The sequence below is a fragment of the Macrotis lagotis genome, chromosome 8, assembly GCF_037893015.1.
Source record: "Macrotis lagotis isolate mMagLag1 chromosome 8, bilby.v1.9.chrom.fasta, whole genome shotgun sequence".
Lineage (NCBI taxonomy): Eukaryota > Metazoa > Chordata > Mammalia > Peramelemorphia > Peramelidae > Macrotis > Macrotis lagotis.
In genome coordinates, this window is record NC_133665.1 from 171,587,648 (window position 1) to 171,610,602 (window position 22,955).

The 22,955-nt window shown below is 39.7% G+C and overlaps 1 protein-coding gene across 1 annotated transcript in view; it reads left to right on the forward strand.

Moving 5' to 3' along the window:
- CADPS (calcium dependent secretion activator) overlaps positions 1 to 19,647 on the forward strand; it is a 557,039-nt gene extending 537,392 nt beyond the window's left edge. The window contains 2 exon segments of the mRNA XM_074198830.1: positions 15,001 to 15,105; positions 18,438 to 19,647. Of these exon segments, the coding sequence (XP_074054931.1) occupies positions 15,001 to 15,105; positions 18,438 to 18,617 (285 nt within the window). The 3' untranslated portion in view covers positions 18,618 to 19,647.
- The last annotated feature ends 3,308 nt before the right edge of the window (positions 19,648 to 22,955 follow it).

Here is a 22,955-nt window from a genome sequence, read left to right on the forward strand (position 1 = left end):
GTGTGCTTGCTTTCCTGGGCTGGATTCATGAAAGATCTAATAATGACAAGGGTTTTAGTTCCAACTCTACCACTAATTAGTGTGACTGGGCAGTCATTTCACTTTCTCTGGGCCTCTGCTTCATTATCTGTAAAATGAGGAGTTTGGGTTAGAGTTGGAGTTCCCCATTTCTGAAGCTGTAAATCACTGTGAATGAAAAACCACTGAACGCCAAACCAGCTCTAAATTTTAGAATTCTTACAGTTGGATTTCCCCTAAGCTTTGAATATTTTATGAACAAAGCCAAATAAGTGCAGGTCAAAGAAATTCCATTTTTTTCTCCTACAAATACAAAAATGGAATACAGACTAGGTATCAAATCCCAGTGCCTCCATCACTTCCTCTCTGTGGGACACTGGGCAAGTGTCCTCATCTCTCTCTCTCTCAGTCTCAGTTGCCTCACTTCTAAAATCACTAGGCAGCTCTATGATCCCTTCTAAAGCAAAACAATTATATATATATATATATATATATATATATATATATATATATATATATATATATACTCTATGAATTGTCCCATGGATTGAGGGCAAATAATTCTATTTTTTATCTCTGTATCCTTGTGCACACAGTACATGCTTAATAGATCTTACTAATTGCTTGATTTAGTATAGATGATCAATCTATCAAAAAGCAAGCATTTCAGATTTAAATAACATGATAATCCCTGAGGATATAAAGAAAAAGTAAATTGTCCCTGCCTTTATGGAGCTTACATTGTAAGGTGAGAGATCATATAAATATAAACATAAACAAATGCATATTTATATATCAATGTATGGAGATACAAATATATATTTTTATTGCTGCACAGTATAATTATCAAAATTTGAAGGACCATAAATCTAAAGTTGGAAGAGACCTCAAAGATAATTTAATCCAATTCCTTCATTTTACATAGGAAGAAACTAGGACCCACAGAGGCTAAAAGAGTTGCTCAATTAGTCAGTGTCCAGAATGGGATTTGAACTGACTTTAGACTTTTGTATGCTTAATCTCTTGCCTTTAACCGGAAGTTTTCTGCTAATTTGAGGCAAACAGGTATTTGGGGACCTTCAAAAATGTGAAAGGCAGCCTCAGACACTTAATAATTGCCTACCTGTGTGCCCTTGGGCAAGTCACTTAATCCCAATGCCTTATATTAATAAAAAAAAATTTAATGTGAAAGGGAGGGGTGGCTAGGTGGAGAAGAAAAGCAAATATAATTTTTTTAAAACTATAGTCTCAGGGCAGCACAGTGGATAGAGCACTGGCCCTGGAGTCAGGAGTACCTGAGTTCAAATCCGGCCTCAGACACTTAATAATCACCTAGCTGTGTAGCCTTGGCCAAGCCACTTAACCCCATTTGCCTTGCCATAAAAACTAAAAATAAAGAAATAGATAGATATAAATGAATAAATAAATAGACAAATAGATAAACAAATAAATAAAATTGTGAAAGGGAGAAAGTTATTAAAGTCACTGCTATTTAGAGTTCCATGGAGTATTTCATGGGTCTTCCTCCTCTATCCCATTACTCTATGCAAGGAAACGCATTGATAGGAATGGATAACCTAGAGAACTGCTTCTGTTTTTCCTCTTGCCTAACTTTGGAGGACAAGGGAAAGCAGTTGTGGATCTTGGGGCAGCTCTGAACCCATGCTCATTCTTTTCTTTTCCCTGGGTCCCCATCATGTCGTGGGAGGGAGTCCTCCAATCAGGGAGCCTTGGCACCCCTTTGACTGGAAGGGTCAATCTGAAAGGCTGAGTTCAACATTTCCAAATAAGTTTGGGTTCCAAGACAACACACCCCGCCCCTCTCCCCCAAAAGAAGCCTGCACTGGGGGCTCTCCTGAGCACTCCTTGTCACCGTTTTAAAGAGATGCAAAGAGCCCGGATTGGTCCAAGTGGGGAAGCAGGCTCTGAAATAAGAGGTCACGGGTGTGAGTTACTATGGTAATTGAGTAGTATCACCAATAGTTTTGCTCTCATGAGCATTAAAGCTCATAATAATAGACAAACAACGGTGGCTGAAGGAAGCAGGTAGGATTGCTATGTTCTTTTGTCAGAAGTATATAATGTCTTGTAGTCAGTTTTAAAGACTTCTCAACCCCCAAATCTACCCAGCAGTCACCTGCTGAGTAATTTTGTGTGCTTAATCTCTTGCCTTTAACTACAAGCTTTCTGCTAATTTGAGGCAAATGGGTATTTGGGGACCTTAAATAGGGAAGTAAGGAAGCTATGACCTAGAAAACCCCCATTCTGAAGGGCTGAGAGGAACGAAGGGGGGAAAATATATTCTTTCAGCAATTTTGTAAGGCTCCAAAAGAGAGGAAAAATAGCTTTGACTAGGCTGGGTTGCAGCCTCCGAAAGAGGGGTTTTGCAAGGGGGTGGGGGGGGGGGGGTTGGAGGGGGTGGCAAGAGAGAAAGAAAGAAAAAGAGGGAAAAAAAACTTGCCGCACCCCCATCCCCACTGCTCCCAACTTCCCCCATAAAACTTGTCACTTTGCATCGCCATCAGCTACCCCAACAATAATCATCCCATGCCTATTGCTAATTGCGAGCACAGCTGAAGCGCAGTGGGGTTCCTTTGCACAGTCTCAGGCCTTTATACCAGACTCAATCTGTTGTATGGCTCTTGTTCACACACAAAAAAAAACTACCAGCAAAGGCAGAAAGAGGCAGAGTCACAGGTTCCTTGTAATCCCCCTGCCTCCCCGCTGACAGCCCGGCCCTAGAAGCATTCCTGGTTTTGTCCTCCTCTTCAGAGAGGCCCGAGTGACCCGGAGCGACTGGTCGGGGACCTGCCTTTCAATGGGGACCGCCTAGTCCTTCAGGTGCTGGGAGAGGCAGGGCTGCATCTGGCTTCTGAGATTCTGTGTGCAGCACCCCTGGGGCGAACCGTAGCTTCCTGTAACAGGGAAAATATGAGTGTGAACTTCAGGTTCATGGCAAGGAACAGGAGGTCAGGTCTCCATTCACTACTAACGAAAGGAACCCGGAGTTTGCAGATGTTCTTGGGGATGTGTAATAACACCACCTCCCTGAGAGCAGAGGAACCCAGAGCGGGTTTGGAAGGAAAAAAAAAGTGCCACAATCCGTACGTTACTTGCAGATTTATTCATATCAATTTTTGCAATTTATATATTCAGAGACAAGATTGCTATTTCGGCGACTTTATGTTGGATGGCGTGCGTTTTGCGTGTTTGCGGTGAAGGGTAGGGGAGAAAGAGAAGGAAAAGAAAGAAAATGAAGCTTGTTCCTTTGGTGGACTTGGGGAGGGGGTTGTCAAGGCGACCCATCCCATGGCTCCTCTTTCCCACCCCACTTCCAGACCCTCACTGCCCAACAAGGCCTATGCTGTCTTTGCTCCTTCCCTTACCACCTAGAGCTTGGAAATGAAGTTAAAGAATGAAAGATTAAAAAGAATAATGATAATAATAATAACACCCTAACAGTTTCTATATAGCAGAGAGAGTCAAGGAGGTTCCCCAGGAAGGGAAGGTGGGGTACCATCTGTAGGATCTCAGGCCTGCATCTTCAGTCTTGGCACCATCTCCTCTCCACACCCATGATGAAGCCAGGTACTCTCTTCCTACCTTGCCACCCTGCAAGATGAGAGGGAAATTAAGCCTCTTGTGAACTGAGTATTTGCCTCCAAATCAAATTCCTCCTAATGTATTTTCATGGAAGGAAGACCTTGCTGGAGCTAATACGGAGATTAATCCCCCTTAGCCTGCAGAATAAATGCTCCTCAGTCGGCCCTGTTAATTGCCAGGCCTTGGGGCTCAGATCATTTTAATGCATTGAAGAAAGACATGATTTTTATGAGTATAACTGTTCCACGCAGGAGTCGTTACTCTAGGAAGGGCAAAAGCTGTGTTGCCTTGTATTATTAGACTAATTCCCTTTAATTGTTTCCCACAATAAGGACTGCCGGAGTGTACATTCCAAATCTTAATAAGTCTGTGGTAGTGTGAGCAACGGTGGAGAAAGGGGAACTGCTGTCTTCTTAGAATAGCGGACATGGAGAGAGAGAGAGAGAGAGAGAGAGAGAGAGAGAGAGAGAGAGAGAGAGAGAGAGAGAAGGGCTGAACAGGCAGAAGCAAGGAATTTCTGCCACTTAGCAGGATCACTTTATTACATTTATGCTTGGAGAGGAAAGGGTCTTCATTAAAAACATTTTAGGTGATGTGTCATGAAATTTAAAAAATCTCAATTTCTCTCTCTCTCTCTCTCTCTCTCTCTCTCTCTCTCTCTCTCTCTTCCTCTTTTTTTCTTCCTTCTTGTTTTTTTTTCTTGAATTCCTGTATTCTCTAGAATAATTACCTTCCAAAGGAAATGTTCTTATTCTTGGTCCCTGGATTTCACTGAATTCTGGGACAGAGATTTGGAAGGAAGGAAGGAAGGAAGGAAGGAAGGAAGGAAGGAAGGAAGGAAGGAAGGAAGGAAGGAAGGAAGGAAGGAGAAAAAGAAAGGAAAAGGAAAGGAAGGGAAGGAGAGGAGAGGAGAGGAGAGGAGAGGAGAGGAGAGGAGAGGAGAGGAGAGGAGAGGAGAGGAGAGGAGAGGAGAGGAGAGGAGAGGAGAGGAGAGGAGAGGAGAGGAGAGGAAAAAGGAGAGGAGAGGAAAAAGGAGAGGAGAGGAGAGGGAAAAAAGGAAAGTAGAGGAAAAGGAAAGGAAAAAGGAAAGAAAGAGAAGGGAGGGAGAAAGAGAGACAGACAGACAGACAGAGAATAGATCAATATCATCAAAATAACTCCATTCTTTTCATAACCAAAGTTCAATTTGAAGATAGTGACCTAATTCTTGGAATAGATTAGCTCCCCCAAAACATTACCTCAAAACTATTCATAGATGCACCAGTTCAGATTCATATTCTTCATTTCTGTCTTCCTTTTTAGGAGATGGTTTTTTCCTAACTTCCACAGTTTACTGCTGTAAAAAGAAATATAGTAAGACTTTGTGCCTCTAAGCTATTTTCAGTGTTGTCCAATGTCACTTCTTGTGTTGTTATTCAGTCATTTCAGTCATGTCTGCATCTTTGTGATCCCATTTGGGGCCTTCTTGACATAGATACTACAATTCATTTCACAGATGAGGAAACTGAGGCAAACAGAGTGGAATGACTTGCTCAGGTGAAGTGACTCACACAGTCAGTAAGTGTCCAAGGCTAAATTTGAACCCAGTCCTCATAACTCCAGGACCAGTGTTCTTTCCACTGCCCTGCAGAGAGACATCAGGATATTGTATCTAAAGGGACATTGTTAAAACTAGGAAGACCTGGATTCAAGTCCTGCTACATGATCATGAGCAATCAATCTATACCAGAATTGGGTCATTATGTCTAGTTTGGCCTTTGGGTCTACAAATAACAAAGAATAGAGCTGATGCAACAATACATTAGTATTCATTTATTAATGTATTATTCTCTCTCTCTCTCTCTCTCTCTCTCTCTCTCCCCCTCCCCCTCTCCCTCTCCCCCATTTTTCTCCCAACCCATAGACAAGTCTTAACTCCTCAGTATCTCAAGTCCTAAGGGAACTGTTTCTTTATGGTGACTCAGAAATGGTTTCCCCCCAGTCTGGCTGAGCCCAGGTTGTGAAGCTCCCCTAGGACCTTGACCAAGCTGATTAACTATGGCAGTTGGTGGTTTTGAGTAGTGTGGCATTGCATTACCTAAGAGAAGGGAAGTCTTCTTAGAGACAGCTGGGTGGCATCATGAATTTGAACCTTAAGACCTGAGTTCAAATCCTAACTCAGGCAATACTGGTCTTGTGATCCTGAGCAAGTCACTTAGACCTCAGTTTCCCCATGTGTAAAAGTGGGGATAATAAACCACATTCCTCACAGAGATGATATTCATAAAATGCTTTGCAAATGCTGAAGTGCTAGCTAGCTATTAAGTCTTAAAATAACCATCTCCTACTGGATTTTCATTCCAAAGGAGCCCTGGCTGACACTCTCAATGTCAACAACACAGATAAGTCAAACTTCAGGTTAGGAAGTCATGTTGTCTTTCATTTCCTCCGGTAGAAGAACAGGTGGATTTCTGATTCAAATAACTAAAGTTTTCAGATTGTTGGACTCTTTCATATGTCCAAATTTGAAGAAACTGGGGAATGGTCATAAATTTCCTTTGAGTGGATGGACAGTTGTTTGAATAAAGGCACAATGGCACAGCCTTTTTACCTTTCCTGAGAGGTATAAATAACATCCCCTAGAAATGCATTGACCTTCAAAGACAGATAAGATTCTGCATCTTTTTGTAATAAATAAAAAAGTCAAAATTTTCAAGTAAGCAGCTACTTGGAACATATTTTTCCCCCTCTCATTATTGTATCTTCTCTATTTCCCCAAGGTTTTTGCGTCTTTACAATAGGGACTGCCAGATGAAAGGGAGCTTAAGAATTGCAGCACAATTTGGGAGGGCTGCAGCTACTGTGGTCTGCTTCTCAATCAGATAATAGAGTAGGGCTTCTTAACCTGAGGGTTCCATGGATAAATTTCAAGGGGTCTGGAAATTTGGGTGGGAAAATTGAGCTTTTATTTTCATTTAGTTCTAAATGAAATTGAGCATTTCCTTCAATTACTTTAAAAAACCTATTTCTGAGAAAGGGTATCTACCATTACCAGCATACCAGGCAGATCTGGGACTAACAAAAAGTTAAGAGACAACCCAAGCCAAACTTTCCTTAACTCTCTTTTTGACCAAATGAAGGACCTCTTTGAGAGGACTGGACCTTGGTTGTTTGAGTGTGTTGAGTGTTCTACCTTTAATTGCAGAAGTCAAAGATGAAAAAAAAATATCCACCCTTCCTAGAGACCTTAAAACCCACCTCATTAGACCTCAGCCTGGGATGGAGAAGGGAGATCCCAAGTTCTGTGGTCTCGGGTGGCTTTCCTGGAGCCTCCCTAAAGAACTGGTACCTCCCTCTGTGTCTGAGAAGCAATCATTCCTCAAAACAACTCTAGGAAAGGATGACATTCTGAAAGAATGGAACCCTTGGCAAAGGGACACACCTTCTGCTACTGTCTCCATTTGAAAAAAAAATACCAAAGACCAGTCATCTTCAAAGGGTGATTTTTGTTTCCTAGAGAATTTCATCCAAAATCCTCCTTGGGTAAATCAGGGCCTTGGTCTTATGCCCAAGTTAGATATGAAGTCATGTTTCCCCTCTGAAAGAGAATAGATCACAAGACTTATGGTCAGGAACCTGGGTTCAAATCCATTCTACCCCACCCCCAGCAGTCTTTAATTATTACTATTCAACCAGGTCCCTCATAGTTTCTATTCAAGAAGAACCCATATCTATGGCTTAGATTTAATAAAACTTAGGCTGCTTTGGAAAAGCTTTTGGAAAAGCTGTTGAGACAAGCCTGGTGTCCTTTTTCTCTGGATGAAGTCTTTCACATGCTCTTAAGTTACCCATGTTGTAAAAAAGAAACCTCTTGAAAGTTCAAAAAATAAAAGATTTTGTTATAGTATTTCAGTCTGGCAATTCAAGCAGCTTAGAAGGGCCAGAAAAGGAAGAAGGGTGGAATAAACAGCCATCTTTGGTCATTGAAAAGTAAAGCCAAGAGCCTGGTCAGGTGGCTGTAGTTACAGTATTATTATGATTATTGTCTTTCCTATTATCTTCATGCCAGCAATATTTCACTGTCTGACAACCCAGGCTCTAAAAGGGTTTCTCTCTGGTTGGCCATCTGAGCTTATCAGGGTAGAGAGCCAGAAATACTATTGTTGTCTTATATTCCATAGACTCTCTCACACATTTCTTTACCTACAGAGTTCTCTTTTGATGTCTTTATCCAGTCCTTTGGCAAAAAAGACTCAACTTTGCAAAATTTAAGATGTTTCTATTTTTTTTTTTTAGTTTTTTCAAGGCAAATGGGGTTAAGTGGCTTGTCAAGGCCACACAGCTAGGTCATTATTAAGTGTCTGAGGCCAGATTTGAACTCAAGTACTCCTGACTCCAGGGCCAGTGCTCTATCCACTGTGCCACCTAGCTGCCCTAAGATGTTGCTATTTTTAAAAGTTTCCCTTAAAACAGCTTGAATTCCCTTAAATAGCCCACATTGCCCTTCTGGTTTTTGATTGGTATTCTGTCCCCTTCTCCCTCTAAAAAATATACATAAATAAATGATAGACAGAAGGATAGATAAAAGGATAGCTAGATAGCTAGCTACCTAGATAGATAGATAGCGATAGATGGATGGATGGATAGATAGATAGATAGATAAATAGATAGATAGATAGATAGATGCATAGATGGAGAGAGAGAAAAAGAGAGAGAGAGAGAGAGAGAGAGAGAGAGAGAGATGGGTGGATAGATCAGTGGATGAATGAATAGTTAGAAATAGCTCAACCAGATTCAGTATTTATTTTTTGTTTGATTTGAGGGGATGGGGAGGAGGAGGAGAAGCAAGTCGAGTATGTAGATACAATCTCATGTATCACCATTTGGGATGCTAAATTAAATTTCAGCCATGGGCAGTGAAGTATCCCATGCTGGAAGAACTAAATTTAATTAAACTTGATTTTCTTGAGATAAAAGAATCATTACATTTGATTATGTTTTTAACCTTTCAAAACATTTTCACATCAAGGTGAATGATGCATATAGACCTGAAGTGGATGAGAGAGAATTAAAACCCAAGGCAATAAGATTTTTCCATTTAAAAAATTCTGGAAGATTTTCTCTAGATATTTTAAATGAATAGATGAACAAAAAAGCAGAATACTTACCATGTACCACACACACTGTACTGAATGCTTGGACTAAAAATAGAAAAGCAAGACAATTTCTGCCCTCAAGGAGATTAAATTAGAATAGGAGGAAACAATGCGTATGAGGGAATGGTAGCTAAGGAGGAGTGCTGGTATCCAGAAGTCCCAAGGATGATGTCTGGAGCAACTGGTCAGTTGACCATCAAGTCCTTTTCTCTGAGACTCCCACATCAAAGTTTCTAGCTCTAACTTAGAATTCCTTTGCCACAAATATGTCATAAACTAAGGTGAAGACCACTACAAACAAAACGAGAGTCAGCAGGATGCAGTGGATATAATGCAGGGTTTGGAATAAAAGAGCAGATCCCAACTCTACCCTTACCTACCTCCTCTTTGACCTTAGGGAAATCATTTAACCTCTCTCTTGGCCTGTTTCCCCTTGCCTGTAGAATGAAGAGGTTAAGCTTCATAGTCCCTAAAGTCCCTTCCAGCATTAAACCTATGCTCCTCTGACCTCCATTTACTTGAATTAAATGATTTCATAAGACCCTTTTCAACTGCAAATCTATGTCCCTGTATGAGATTCTATGATGAAATTTTTTATTCTATGTCATTGTTATATTTGGGGTCATGATCAGTGTTCTAGTTAAATACATGTCATGATCATCTTTAATACTTTATAACGGGATTATTCTGCAGAATCATCATCATCATCATAGCTCTTTATTAAGTGCCTGCTTCATCCAAAGCCCCAGTAGTTCAACTTGAGCCTAAGACTGATTTTAAGATGGATTGATAAAGGACTCAAAATATTTAGCCCAGAAACTGTATTTTCTCCATTAAATATGGCTTGATGATAAATAATGACTACTCAGCAGCAGGTAACTTTGGAATTGAACTGATTAGGCCAAAGAAAAAGTGACTTGACACTTATTGGGATTTGAAACTCAATCTACTCACAGAGAAAAATAGTGTTACGTTCTTTTCCTCAGGAACTGGTATACTTCTCACCTTGTCTTTAGTATGTAATCTTACTTAGGAGGGAAGGAAAAAAGAAAAGGGACAGAGGGAGGAGATCGAACCATGCAAAGCTTAGGTCAAACTCCCAAAACTTGAAGAAAAATCTGTGGCTCTGATTGGAGCAGAGACTTCATCCTTCGACTTTCTATAGCTCTAGGTCAATAGTTGTGATGAGATGCCTCAGAGATGCCCAGAGTTAGACTGGTCAATCACCTTCACTCCTTGGATTCAGCACCCAAGTTTTTTTTTTTCTATTGCAATTTTTATATTTCTAAATTCAAAAGACAATTGAAGAAATTGCTAATTAATACTCATGATTTCAAATATGCTCCTGATTGGTTAAAAAAAAACTAGCAGTGAGAATTACCTCCAGCAGAGAAGATTATTGCTCCAGAAATAGGCAAAATTAGGCTCTTTTTTTTGAAACTGCTACATAAATATATTTCCTACTCCACTGAAGTTTGTCTTTTATATTGATTTGATTTTTAAGATTTAATACTCACTCCTCTTCAGGGGCCTGGTCTGACAGCAGGAAGACCTAAATTCAAATCTGACTAGTTGTGTGACACTGGGCAAGTCATTTCACCTCCTTGACCTCAGTTTCCTCATTTTGTAAAATGAGGATATATGTGCCTACCTTCCAGGGATAGCATGAGGAGCAAACCAGTTAATATTTGTAAAGTTTTGTGCATATAATAGATGCTATGTAAACGTTGACTAGTTTCTTTTTCTTTTTCTCTTTTTTTGAATTCTCCCGTGTCTCTCATAGCATTTAACAAATGCTTAAGGATTGATTCATTGTTTTATCAGGGTAGGGAAACTCCTGGTGTGTGAAATCCCTCCACCAATTCAAATCAGCCACTTATCTTTGACTTGTAGAACGTTAAGAGGGTAAGTGAAGGGGGCAGCTAGGTGGATAAAGCACCGGCCCTGGAGTCAGGAGTACCTGGGTTCAAATCCAGTCTCAGACACTTAATAATGACCTAGCTGTGTGGCCTTGGGCAAGCCACTTAACCCCGTTTGCCTTGCAAAAAACCTAAAAAAAAAAAAGAGTGTAAGTAAAGGACAAATTCAAACTATAGTATAGAAAACCTCAGGGGGTTCTAGCTCTGGAGCTGGAGGGGGACTTCTGTGGCTGGCTAGTCAAACCTCTTCATTTTTCAGATGAAACCTCAAAGGACTTGAGTCAAGGCCCCCCAGTAAGGAACAAAAGAGTCATTACTTCAACCCACAGCTCTCTGGCTCCAAAACCAGGCTTCCTACTTATATCAATCATGTCATCAGCTTATCCTTCCAAGACTTGGGAATTCAGAGAAAGCTGTGTCAATGAAATGAAAGCATATGAAGAGTCCCAAGGCTAAAGCTTTGGTCCTCAAGTGTGCTCTTGTGTAGTGAAAACTCTACCGTGTGACCTGGGGAAAGTCACATCGCCTAGGCAAGCCTCAGTCTTCACCCATAAAGTGGGGAGGGTTATGTCTACATTACAGCCTCTTACAAACATTAAGGCATTCTTTAAGTATTGCTATAATAAGTATTGATATAATTCAAATTCTTCTCCTGTAATTTTGATAATGACTATTGTCATCTAGAGGAGGTAACTAGATGGTTCGGGGTATGGAGTGATAGACCTGGAGTGAAGAAGCTCTGAGTTCAAATCCAGCCTCAGACATTCATGAGTGGGCAACCACTTAACCGTGTTCGCCTTAATCCAGCAGAGGTATTGTTTCTTTGACAAGAAAAGTCCATGGACAGTATGTTCTGATGAAGTATTAGACATGACTGAATGATGATTATTATCTACATTATTAATTTTTAATCATAAAATATAGAAATATAGATGAGAGTGATAAGATTTTACATAAATCATCATCATATTAGCCAGCATTAATATCTGCAAAGCACTCTATTTGAATGATCTCATTTGATCCTCACAAGGACCCTGTGAAGTGGGTGCTAATGCTTATACCCATTTTACAGATGAGGAAGCTGAGACTGGGGAGACTAAGTGAGTGAAGTAAAGTCACACATTTCAGAAAGTATGCAAGGCAGGATTGGAACTCAGATCTTCCTGTCTCTAGGTTCCTTCCTATCTCTACTTGGCCATTTTGCTGTCCCAAGAATAATGAATATTATTTCTTTGTTATTCTGATATTGCAACCCAAAAGGCATTGCTCAGGTGCATCAACTGAGAAAATTTGGGTTAAGGTTAGGATTAATATTTTCATTTTACTTTGAAATAAAAAGATTTATCCTATTATCTCTATTCTCACCATCTAATACAATGCAATTAGGCATTGATTTATGGGATATGGTACTTGCTTCTCAGGAGTTGGGGATGCTGGAAGAACGTGAGAGAGAGAGAGAGAGACCCTGCCTTCTAATCCTTGTTTACATTTTAGCTTCATCCTCAGTCCCAAAGCCTTAGAATTATTTTTTGACACATGATAGACACAATGAAATGCTTGTTGATTGGCTAATTTCTAGATTTTAAAAAATGCCCTGAGCCAATTGACTCACTTTGCTCCTTTGAGATAATCTTAAATTCCATTCTTTAAGCACCAACCATGTACAAAGGCAGGAGTTCTCTCTCACCTTCTTCCAGCATCCCAAACTTCTTAGATGCAAGCACCATATCCCAAAAACCAATGTCTAATTGCATTGCATCCCAAAGTAACTTCCAGGTCACCTCTTAAGCTTAAGAGATGTCTACGTCTGGAAAGGAGTAACTATCTCTTTTCCCCTCTTCGGATGAAAATTTAACACCTCTTACAATGAGAGGCAAGACAGGTACAAAGAGGCAAGGGCATCCTATGGATGACTGTACTTGTTGGGGAGACCAAGTCCAGGACGTACACATGGCCCACCCCTCTTGGATGACAGATTACAATGTCGGTAGTAGGCTGCTTTTTTTTTTTACTCTCCAAACTCCATGTGGAAGAGAAATGAAACAGAATGAGCTTGGCTTACACAAAATGGGAGGGGGGCTTTGCAGTTTTTTTTTTTTTTGGTGGCATGTCTCTCAGTGAAGAGAAAAGACATGTCACACCAGGCATCTTGGCTGAGGTGCGTGGCTTGTCTATTCTCACAGCCAAAGCAAAATGCCACTGTCTAGAAGCCAGAGAGCCGCAGGCCTCCTTCGCTTCCTTCTGAGGCATGCCACACGCCTCAGGATGCAATACCCCTGGAAAGGAGAAGGGGTGCCCATTGAAGAGGCACAGCCAACCCTCCAGGGCCGGCCAGTAGACTCCTAGGCCTGGTGTGGCAGAGTGTCAGATGTGGAGACCCCTTGATTGTTGGCATCATGCATGCTCCTGGAAACATCCCTCTCCAGACTGGGGCATCAGGGCTGCTTGGATTGCTCAACCATATCTCTATATCCAGAATTCCAATCTTAGTCCCATCCTAAGAGGGTCTAAGAAACATCAGACATGAGAGCCAAGGCCAGTGGTGGAGTTTGAAGCCATAACTTCAGAGTGATTTTGACCTCTGGATCCCAAACGCCCCAGACACTAAGGGAAGAGATTGGTTGGCTCTAGTCTTCCCGTCTTTAATACCCAGAGTCCTAGAATCCACGATAAGTAGACTCCTAGAAACTTTCCCTTCTGTCTTTAGAAAAGTCTTGATGAGTGGTAAAAAAAAAAAAACCCCATCATTTTAGAATCTGCTTCCCTAGTCAGGTCCAAACCAAGAGCAAAGAACCCAGGGATCCCCTCCTCCCTGGTTGAAGGACAAGGTACCCCTAGGAATTGTGAATGTCAACTTCCTAATCTTTAAAAGAGCAGAATTTGGCTGTCAGGACACATGGCTGCCTCCATCACAGTGAGTGTGAGCTTTTTTCTGTGCTCAGTTCTGAAGGAATCAGCCATTGGCTGGGACAAGAAGGAGCCAAAAAAATGATGGATTTCAAATATGACTGGGGGGGGGGTGGAAATGTTTAAAAAAAAACTCATGGTGACAGAGACAAGCCTCGTTTCTTACAAGGTGAAACTGCCAAGTTTCACCTTGTAAGAAAAATTCTAGATTAATTTTTTTCTTTAAATTAAGTCTGAAATCAGGATTGGGAAAACTGTGAGTGTTAAGCGTAAACTGATTTTGGATGATCTTTAGGTGAGAAAGGGTGGAGTTATCATAAGAAACATGTTTTTATTTATGCTTTTTGAATCCCCACTGGTGTGCGATGTGTGGGTATGCGTGAGAACGAATCCTCCAAATCTCCTGCCCATTCTTTCCGCATCTCTTCCACATAGAGTCGCCTAGATGCACCCTAACATTCTTTGTCCGCGATGCCTTCCATTTTTATTTGTCAATTCTTTGGTGGATACACATTTTTTGAAAATTACAGTAGATCGCAATGAAACCTGGTGAAGTATAAAAGATGAGGGTGTTTTTTTTTACTCTGACACTTTATAACACTGTTCATATGTCTCCGAGTGAGATTTATGAATATATGAGCAGTAGTACAAATTTATACGAGCCAGAGACTTTCTTCTCTGCAGGGGTGGCAGTCTGCAGTGACATAGCTTCAAGCATTTTTCACAGGCAAGAAGCAAAATTTAACCCCCTTAAGGGGGAAGTATGATTTCAACAGCTTGAAATGAGCTCATTTGTATTTGCTTTTTTCATCTTTCATAATTTTTTGTGTTAAGATTAAAACAGATTGCACAGTCCAGGCAAGGTCACATAAGCTGCTGCATGCGTGCATTTGGGTCCTAAAGATAAACCACACTCATTGTATTAGCGCCTGGAAGCCCCCAACCCACTAAGGCATCTTACCTAAGCCAGGCTCCTCGAGGCCCTCACAGGCTGATTCCCAGTTCCACAGATGAGGTTTGAAGTTTCCTTAAGGTAAGTTGGAAAGTGTTTAGTTCGATCAATGGAAAGAGTTGGGGAACCAGGACAAAATGGTAGAAGGGAAACTGATGCACGATGGTGTGCAAAGATGACAGGAAAAACAAATTCATTTTGAAGTCCAACTAAGGGGAGCATCAAGAGGATGGTGGTCTTGTCCACACTCTGAGGTAAAAGTAGCCATGGATAGAAGAGTTACGTACAGAAATTGGGGCTTTATTTTTTTTTTTTTGGCAGCAAGATTTTTGTCAAATGTATGTCCACCATGCTCTCTCAAGATGAAAATTTCCATTGACCACTTTAATCACTGAACTTTGTAGTTTCATAAACCTAAACCTCTTTATGATTTGCTTCCTGGAGAACTTTTGTCTCTTTTTTCCAGCAATGGTACAACAGTTCCATGAACGTGATTTGCACCTGGTTGACTGACCGGATGGATTTGCAGCTTCATATTTATCAGCTGAAAACACTTATTAGGATGGTAAAGGTAAAAGATTACAGAAACAAACAAACCAACAAAAAAAGCAACATGCTTTTTTTTGCAAACAGCTAATACCCACCTATTTCATCAGATATCTGCGGCTTCTTTTCCAAAAGAGCAGTCTTTGGGATAAAGAAAAGGAAAAAAGAAAATAATAAGATATACGAAATAATCCTACAGTCTGATAATAATGCGACAAGATAATCCTTTTAAAAATGTCTGAGTGGTAGATTCATTATATTTGTATAAAAAAGAAAAAAGATGAAATTTGAGATCAGATCTTTGCCCTGGTTGGACAAAGAACCCATGATTTATCAGGCAACATTTCCACAAAGACTAAATAGTCTGCTGACAATTTCCTTAAAAATGGGTTTATTTTACCCACTTATGAAATTTGCCGATTAACTAATTCCACTCCCAGTTTAATTAAATACAATTTTCCACCCTTGATTTCATGGAAATATTGCCGGGTAGCTATTTCTAAATATGTGCTTGTGATCACTATGAGAATGTAAATCAAGATTGCCCTGATAGTTAATTGAAGGAGTTTCTTTTACAATGGGTGTATACAATCAACTCTAAGGGATCACAAAGGTGAGATCACATACCCTCAAAGTAGCTTTTTTTTTTCCTGTTCGTATGTGTGTGCTCTTTGGACTAATGATAATTATTTCAGTGTGAAATCACAGTGGTTTACATGAAATAATAAGCTCGCAGAAGGGGGTAAATACGTTTTTGATCATTTCAGTTTCCATTTGAGGCTTTGTAGCGTCGTGTTTAAAAACATTCATATGCAACAACAATAAAAAAAAAAGCCAGCTCAAAAAAGAACCTGAAAAATCCAAATATTCCACTTTTTTACATATTTTGAAAGTAAAATCTAGCTGAATTTCTATTTTTAAAAGGATAAAGATATATTTCTATTTTTCTTCTTGGATGTATTTTTTCTTTTTTCCTGAAGAGAATATTTTAAAAGTCCCTTTAACCCTAGTAATAACTAAAAACCAATTATAGATTATTTTTAAGTAATTAAGAAAAATATTAATATCTATATTAATTTGCTCTCAAAATGATTTGGACTTAGAAAGATTCTAAATTCCAAAATCAAATCCTAAGAAGAGGTATGTGACAGCTGTTAAAAGAAATATCACAGCTTAACATATTGATCCAGCCTAATTTTCAAATTTTTGACTCCAGCTAACTTGGTGGGGGGCAGTGTCTGTTGGCCACTTTCCCTCGTCTGGCTGCTGGTTATAAATAGCCTTATGTGGCACCTTTCAGTCCTACTCTTATTTTATGAGTATTAAGCGAAAAGGTGCTTCTAATTAAGTATATCCATATGTATGTGTGCTAATGGATAGATAGAGACATGCACACCCACACAAGCTGCCGTATTGCTGCAATTTCCAGAACTGATCTATCAGAAACCTTGAAACCTCCAAAGTCTTCTATGGGTGAACACAGCTTAGGCCACAGATCTAGAGCCTAAAGGGTCCTCCTAGACGAACTCCTCCAACCCCTCATAATGCAGATGAGAAAACTCCAGGACAGGGCACTTAAGTGATTTGCCCGATGTTCCCTTTAAGGAAAGCTTCAAATGATAAAAGCATATTCAATATTTTAATTCTGCTAGATTTGATGATGTCCAGAATGAAACCTTGTTCCTTCCACTTAGTGATTTCTCCCTCCCTGGACCTTACAGAGATATCCCCACATCACTGGAGTGTTCAGGGTAAGATCAGATGACTTAAAGAAGCATAGTTCAAAGCAGAAAGTCTCATATAATTGTAAATATGGAAGGAATCTTAAGAGAATATCTTGTTCTGTTGTTATCTGAAGAGACTTATTAGATCTCTTCCATGCATTGCCCAGGGGATGTGTTCTCCATGGCACATATATGTGTCAAAAAAAAAAGTATCCATTTTTCTTCTTCTGCCTAAACACACAGGTCTGAGTCTTTGCCCAGAGCTCTGGTGTTGACCTAGAATAGAAGACAGGGATCCCTTTCCTCCCACTACAACCGAAAGATCACTGAAGTTGTGTCTACAGAGCATCAAAATAAATGATGAAAAGAAAAATTTAGTCCACCTACTAATTATTTGGTCTATATAAAACGATGCCACTAATTTAACATTTCTTCTCTAAAAGAACTGGAGATTCTGGAATTGTGTCTAGACAATTTCAGTTAATGCCCTTCATTCTTCAGAAGAAGCTATGTTTTGACCCAGAATTCATAGGAGCCCTGGTTCAGACCTGGAAAAAATCTCCTAGGTCATGAAGGACTGGGGATTCAAAGAAAGACAGTCCCTAGTCTCATGAAGTTCCCAATTAAAGGCAAAAGGTGGTGATTGTAGAAAAATGTTTATGAGCAAGATAATTGAATAGAAATAAAAAGATCTTTTTAAATTTTTTTCCATAAAATCACCATAAGTAAGCTATTTCTGGGCATTTAACAACCACATTAGAGGAATTTTAAAGAAAAGCAATTTCGAAGAGGCTTCTGATATCCAGAGACAGAGTAGATTCTAAGAATGGTAAAAATCCCAAGAGATAGAAGGGACTAGGAATCATCTAATCCGACCCCCTTTTCCATGGCAGGAATTGCTTCTAGATTGTTCTAATTAATTCTTATTACCAAATAATGACCAATTCATTATTCTTTTTTTTAAAAAAAGTCAAAATTCCTTCCCTCTCCCCCCCGCCCCCGAATCTATACAGGAAATAGCAAATAAAATAGAATTAATTCTCAAGTTCTGTAGAAAGAAGATTAAAAATGAGTCATGTTCATACAACATATTGATGAGACATTAGTGCCTCATCCTCGCCATAACTTTTGCTGCCTGCGATCCGTTCCCTATACCAGCATACATATGTCTGTCATGTGAATGAGACTGTGTTTGGATTCCTGCAGCTAAGAACAAGATGAAACACCAAAAAGAAAGATGAAACCAAAAAGAAAAGTCACAGGCCCCTCACTTTGGCTTTCTATGCCCCTACTTCTGGCTCTAGGTAGTTAAGGATGCTAAACTAAGAGTTAAAAATGAGGCTCAAGAGAAAGGGAGTCGTGGGAGGGTATTCTTTTTGGTGACTTTGAATAAACAGACACTTCAGAAATCACATCTGATACCGTTTCAATTCCTCATTCTTTATCATGAAATGAATTTTAATTTCTAATGCACATGGTAACTCCTACATCAGGGCTTTTGATTTGGTAAGAAATCAAATGCAACATGAACTGCCTCTTGGTTCTCTCACCCCACAAAACATGCTTGCTTTTTTTTTTTCCCTTTCTCTCAAAGCTCTGCTCTCCCTTCTCATTGCATCTTTTCCTTCCTTAGAAAACCTATAGGGACTTCCGATTGCAAGGGGTACTGGACTCCACCTTAAACAGTAAAACCTACGACACAATCCGGAACCGACTAACTGTAGAAGAAGCCACGGCCTCAGTGAGCGAGGGCGGGGGCCTTCAGGGCATCACGATGAAGGACAGTGATGAAGAAGATGAAGAAGATGATTAAAACATGCTTCCCGACCTAGAGGCCCTCTGAGACATAGCCTTGTAATCAATGCATGCCCCTAGTCTCTTACTCAGTTATAGCCACATTAGGGGAATTTTCCGTCCACTCTAAATGCCCACAAGAAGTTTACCAATAGCTGTGTGGTACCGAGATTAGCACCTCCATTTGATTCATTGGTTCCCTGGGTTCCTAACTATAAATTCAGAGCAATATGGCGCACCATTGTTTAAAAAACAGTTCTTTGAGAATACACAGACTAACTGCTCGGTATGTCCCTGTCATAAGCAAATTAAACAATGCTACCTTAGCATCCTGTTTCCACATTGATGGTAAATTGTGGTACAGATGGATGCCTCAGGTACTTTTCATTTTCCTGTTTCTCTTTATGTGGATCCCAATGAACACACACACACACACACACACTTTCTTTTTTAAAAACAAAAAGAAAAATGAGGCTCCAATAACTGGGTTTTTGTGCTTTTCCATTGACCCCCTCCCCCCGAATTTAAACCCGATTCTCTTGGGTCCTTGTGAAATCATGTATTTTCATGTAACTATACAGTTAGTCACAAAACATGATATATCAATGGATCGGTCATTCCAACGTCCAACAAAGGCTAAGCCCAATTAAGAAGACACACCCCACCCACCAAGTCCAGGCCCAAGCACTTATGTTCTACTGACCTCTGCCCTATCGAGTGTTATATTTTGCTTTTTAAAGTTTCAATAATCGTGTATGTAAAAAAAAGAGATGAAATTTACATTACAATCCTAGACTATACAATGTGTTTATAATAAGATAATGGATATTTATTTCAGTAGAATGTAACCATAGTTTAAATTATTTTGGTTCATAATGTTTTTTATATGTCATGTACATTCCATTTTGACCAGTCACTGCATGACCCTGGGGGCCCCTCCAGAAGCTTTTCCTTTCTATGTAAAGTAGTGAATCTATCTTGCTTTTGGCCTTATAAAAAGCCAACAGTTGAAAAGTGTGGCAAACTGTGGCTTCTCAATAAATAACTATTCAGATGTCCTAAGGATAAAGTTTGGAGTCTTTTTCTGTATTATTTAGCAGATCGAGACTAGGCCATGAAGAGGGAAGGAGACATTCCTTGGAAAGTGAGCTGATTTCAATCATTCAGTCCTTAAACATTTGTTAATGACCTACTATGTTCCAGATCATGGGAACTGGGAGCTCTAATGGGGAGAGACAATATGCAAACAATTATGTGCCAACAACTATCTGCAGGATCAGTTGGAAAAATCAACAGAGGGAAAAGTACTAGGAAATCAGAGGGGTGGGAAGAGACTTCCATGTGCTTCTTTTGAAAATGCATTTATTTGTAATTTCAATAGTGTAGAGAATTCCTGGTGTGGAAATTCCTTCCATCAATTCATCTTTAACTTACAGTCTTAGTGAAGAACATGAGACTGAGACATGACCTTGAATCCATGGCCTTTGAGGCCAGTTCTCTTTAATTCAGTTCAATTCAATAAAAATTTACCAAGGACCTGGGAGGTATCAAGCATTGAACTTTCATTCTACTTGGGGGAAAACCTGTTCATAGACAAGTTAAATAAATTAAATGCAAAATGAAGACCTAATTTGGGAGGCAAGTAGGCTGGAACCATCAAGGAAGGCTTCCCATAGGGGGTGGCACCCAAGCCAAGGCTTAAAGGGACTAGGGAGTCTATCCATCATTGCTCAGTGTCTACCACTGATCTGAATAAACCTTTTATTTCCCAGGAGATTCAAATACTAGTTTAAGATTCAGAAGCCCTTGGGCAATTCTGAGACTCAAGGGAGTCAGGCAAAGGTCACTTTATTCTACAAATCTATGAACCTAAGGATGAACTAGGCAGTTAGACAGTGCAGTGCCATAGTGAAGTGAGTGCCCAGCCTGGAGGCAGGAGGACATGAGTTCAAATCTGACATCGGACTTCCTACCTGTGTGATCCTGAGCAAGTCACTTCAACCTGTTGCCTCAGTTTCCTCACCTGTAAAATGAACTGGAAAAAGAAATGGCAAACCACTCCACTGTCTTTGCTAGGAAAGCCCCAAATGGAGTCATGGAGAGCTGGATATGACTAAAAGAACTAAAAAATAACAAGGAAGAGCAAGAAAGCAAAACTTCATGATTATCTGAAATTTGTGAATTTGAAATTTGTGAGGAATTCACAAATTATTCACAAAATAACAAATATATCATTCTTAACACAGTAACAGGCACATTGGAAGTCTCTAATAAAACTTGGTTGATTCATTGAGTGAAAGAATTTAGATACCTTACAGGTCATCGAGTCAAGCTCTCTATATTTTGCAGATGAGGAAACTGAAACCCAAGGTCATCCAAGAGGAAAGCACTGGAATCAGGTTTGAATTCAGGTCTCCTTTCCCTGTCCCACCCTGCCTCTTTTTATGTTGAACTGTAGGTTTCCCTTTAAACTATACTATAAAAAGAATCTCTCAAAGCAAATAAATAGACCATGCCGGAGAATTATTTAGCCAACATAAGCATGAAAGCAACAAAATGTTTTCTAGCACCACATTAACAGCTTTGTTTGCATTCAAACAATGAATGTGCCAACTACATATGATTTTTACCTATTTTTTGAAACTCTCATGAGAATCTCCAAGACAAATAGCTGGTTCCACTCCCCATCAATCCTTTTAGGAGTATGACTGGCTGGTGAGTTAGGAAGTAACTTAGAACAGTGGAAAACTCATTCACTGAATGGAGAGAGAGAGGATCTGGGTTCCAATTTTAGCTCCTCCAATGACTATCTATATCGTCTTGGGCAAATCTTTTAATGTGCTGGGTCTCAGTTTCCTCATCTGTGAAATTAAGGAGTTGATTATGTGGTCTCTGAGGTCCCTCCTTGATCCCAACTCTATTGAAAAATAACACTAGCCCTCCACCTGACAGACAGGTGAGGCACTAAATATATAAAGTGAGGCACACATAGAATGGGAGTGTGCTTGACTATTCATATTTGTTATAATTGATTTGTTTTATTTCATTTTTCAGTAGGGAAAGTGAGAGACAAATAATGAATGCTTGGTGGATGGGGAAGTTAAGTTAAAATTCATTGATGAAATGTACAATAATAGTTGAAATGATTATTTCCTCTTTGCTGAGCAAAGACTCAGAAAAATTTTGTGACTGGCCCCTGGTCATACGAGCTACCTAGTATCTAAGATGGGAGTTGAGCCCAAGTCTCTTTGACTAAGCTTATCTCCATTCAGAACACAATATAGCATATTCTCTTCTTTTAAAATTATCTTTAATTTGGACTTGCAGCTAAATCAGTCTTCCCCACCTTTTACCCATTCCACCCATAACAAGAGTGATTTTTGCCCTGGTTGCCTCCAATTGTTTTCCATGAGGGCAGAAGGAATTAGTAACGATTAGCTAGATTACTTTAGTGCTTTGAAAAACTCTACAAAGCATATTTCTTGCAACAGGTGAGGAAACTGGCTTCCAAGACTCCAAATAACTTGCTATTGGCCCTACAGTTAGTGCCAGAGGTGTTCTGAATTTGAATTCAAGCCTCAGGAGCCCAGTCTAGGGTTCTCTTCACTATAAGGTACTGCAGACTACAAGGTTCATTTAGTAACTTGATAAACATAAATTCATCTCATGAAATTATTCACTTGTTTAACATATGAAGAGCTACTGGGATCTGTCTCCTGCACGCACCATACACACAGCAATTCCAGTCTTCTAGGAATCTGAAATAGAAGATAACTAGGAACCTACAAGAATTTGTGAGCCAGTAACATATATGAAACATTTTTATGTTTTCCATTTTTTTCAATTTTCATTGGATTATTTGTTTCTTAAGTTTTGTAGCCTTGAAGTCATTTCCATGGAGAAGGGTTTTTGGTGGGCAGTTCTTCCACTTAATGAATTCTTGTCACCTGATAGATGACAATAGCTCACATTTGAATTGTCCTTATAACAAGCATTGGATCGTAGAGTTGGAGCTGAAAAGAGCCTTAGAGTACACCTAGTCCAAGTCCCTCATTTTATAAATGGGGAAACTGAGGACCAGAGATGCCAAGGTATAATTTGGCCAAGGGCATACAATAGTTTCAAATCCTCTGAAGAAACCGAGTCACTGAGAAATGACATGGCTATGGTCACACCACTGAAAACATGAAATAGGATTCAAATCCAAACATGCAAATCCGAACCTAGGCTTCTATTACATAGACCATATTTACCTTTCTTAGATTGGAAAGAGGTAGGTTTTGAAAAAAAAATGTTTTGAATGAGGTTTTGAGTGCAGGAGACTTAAAAGACATTAAAATTCTATAGTTAAGAGAAT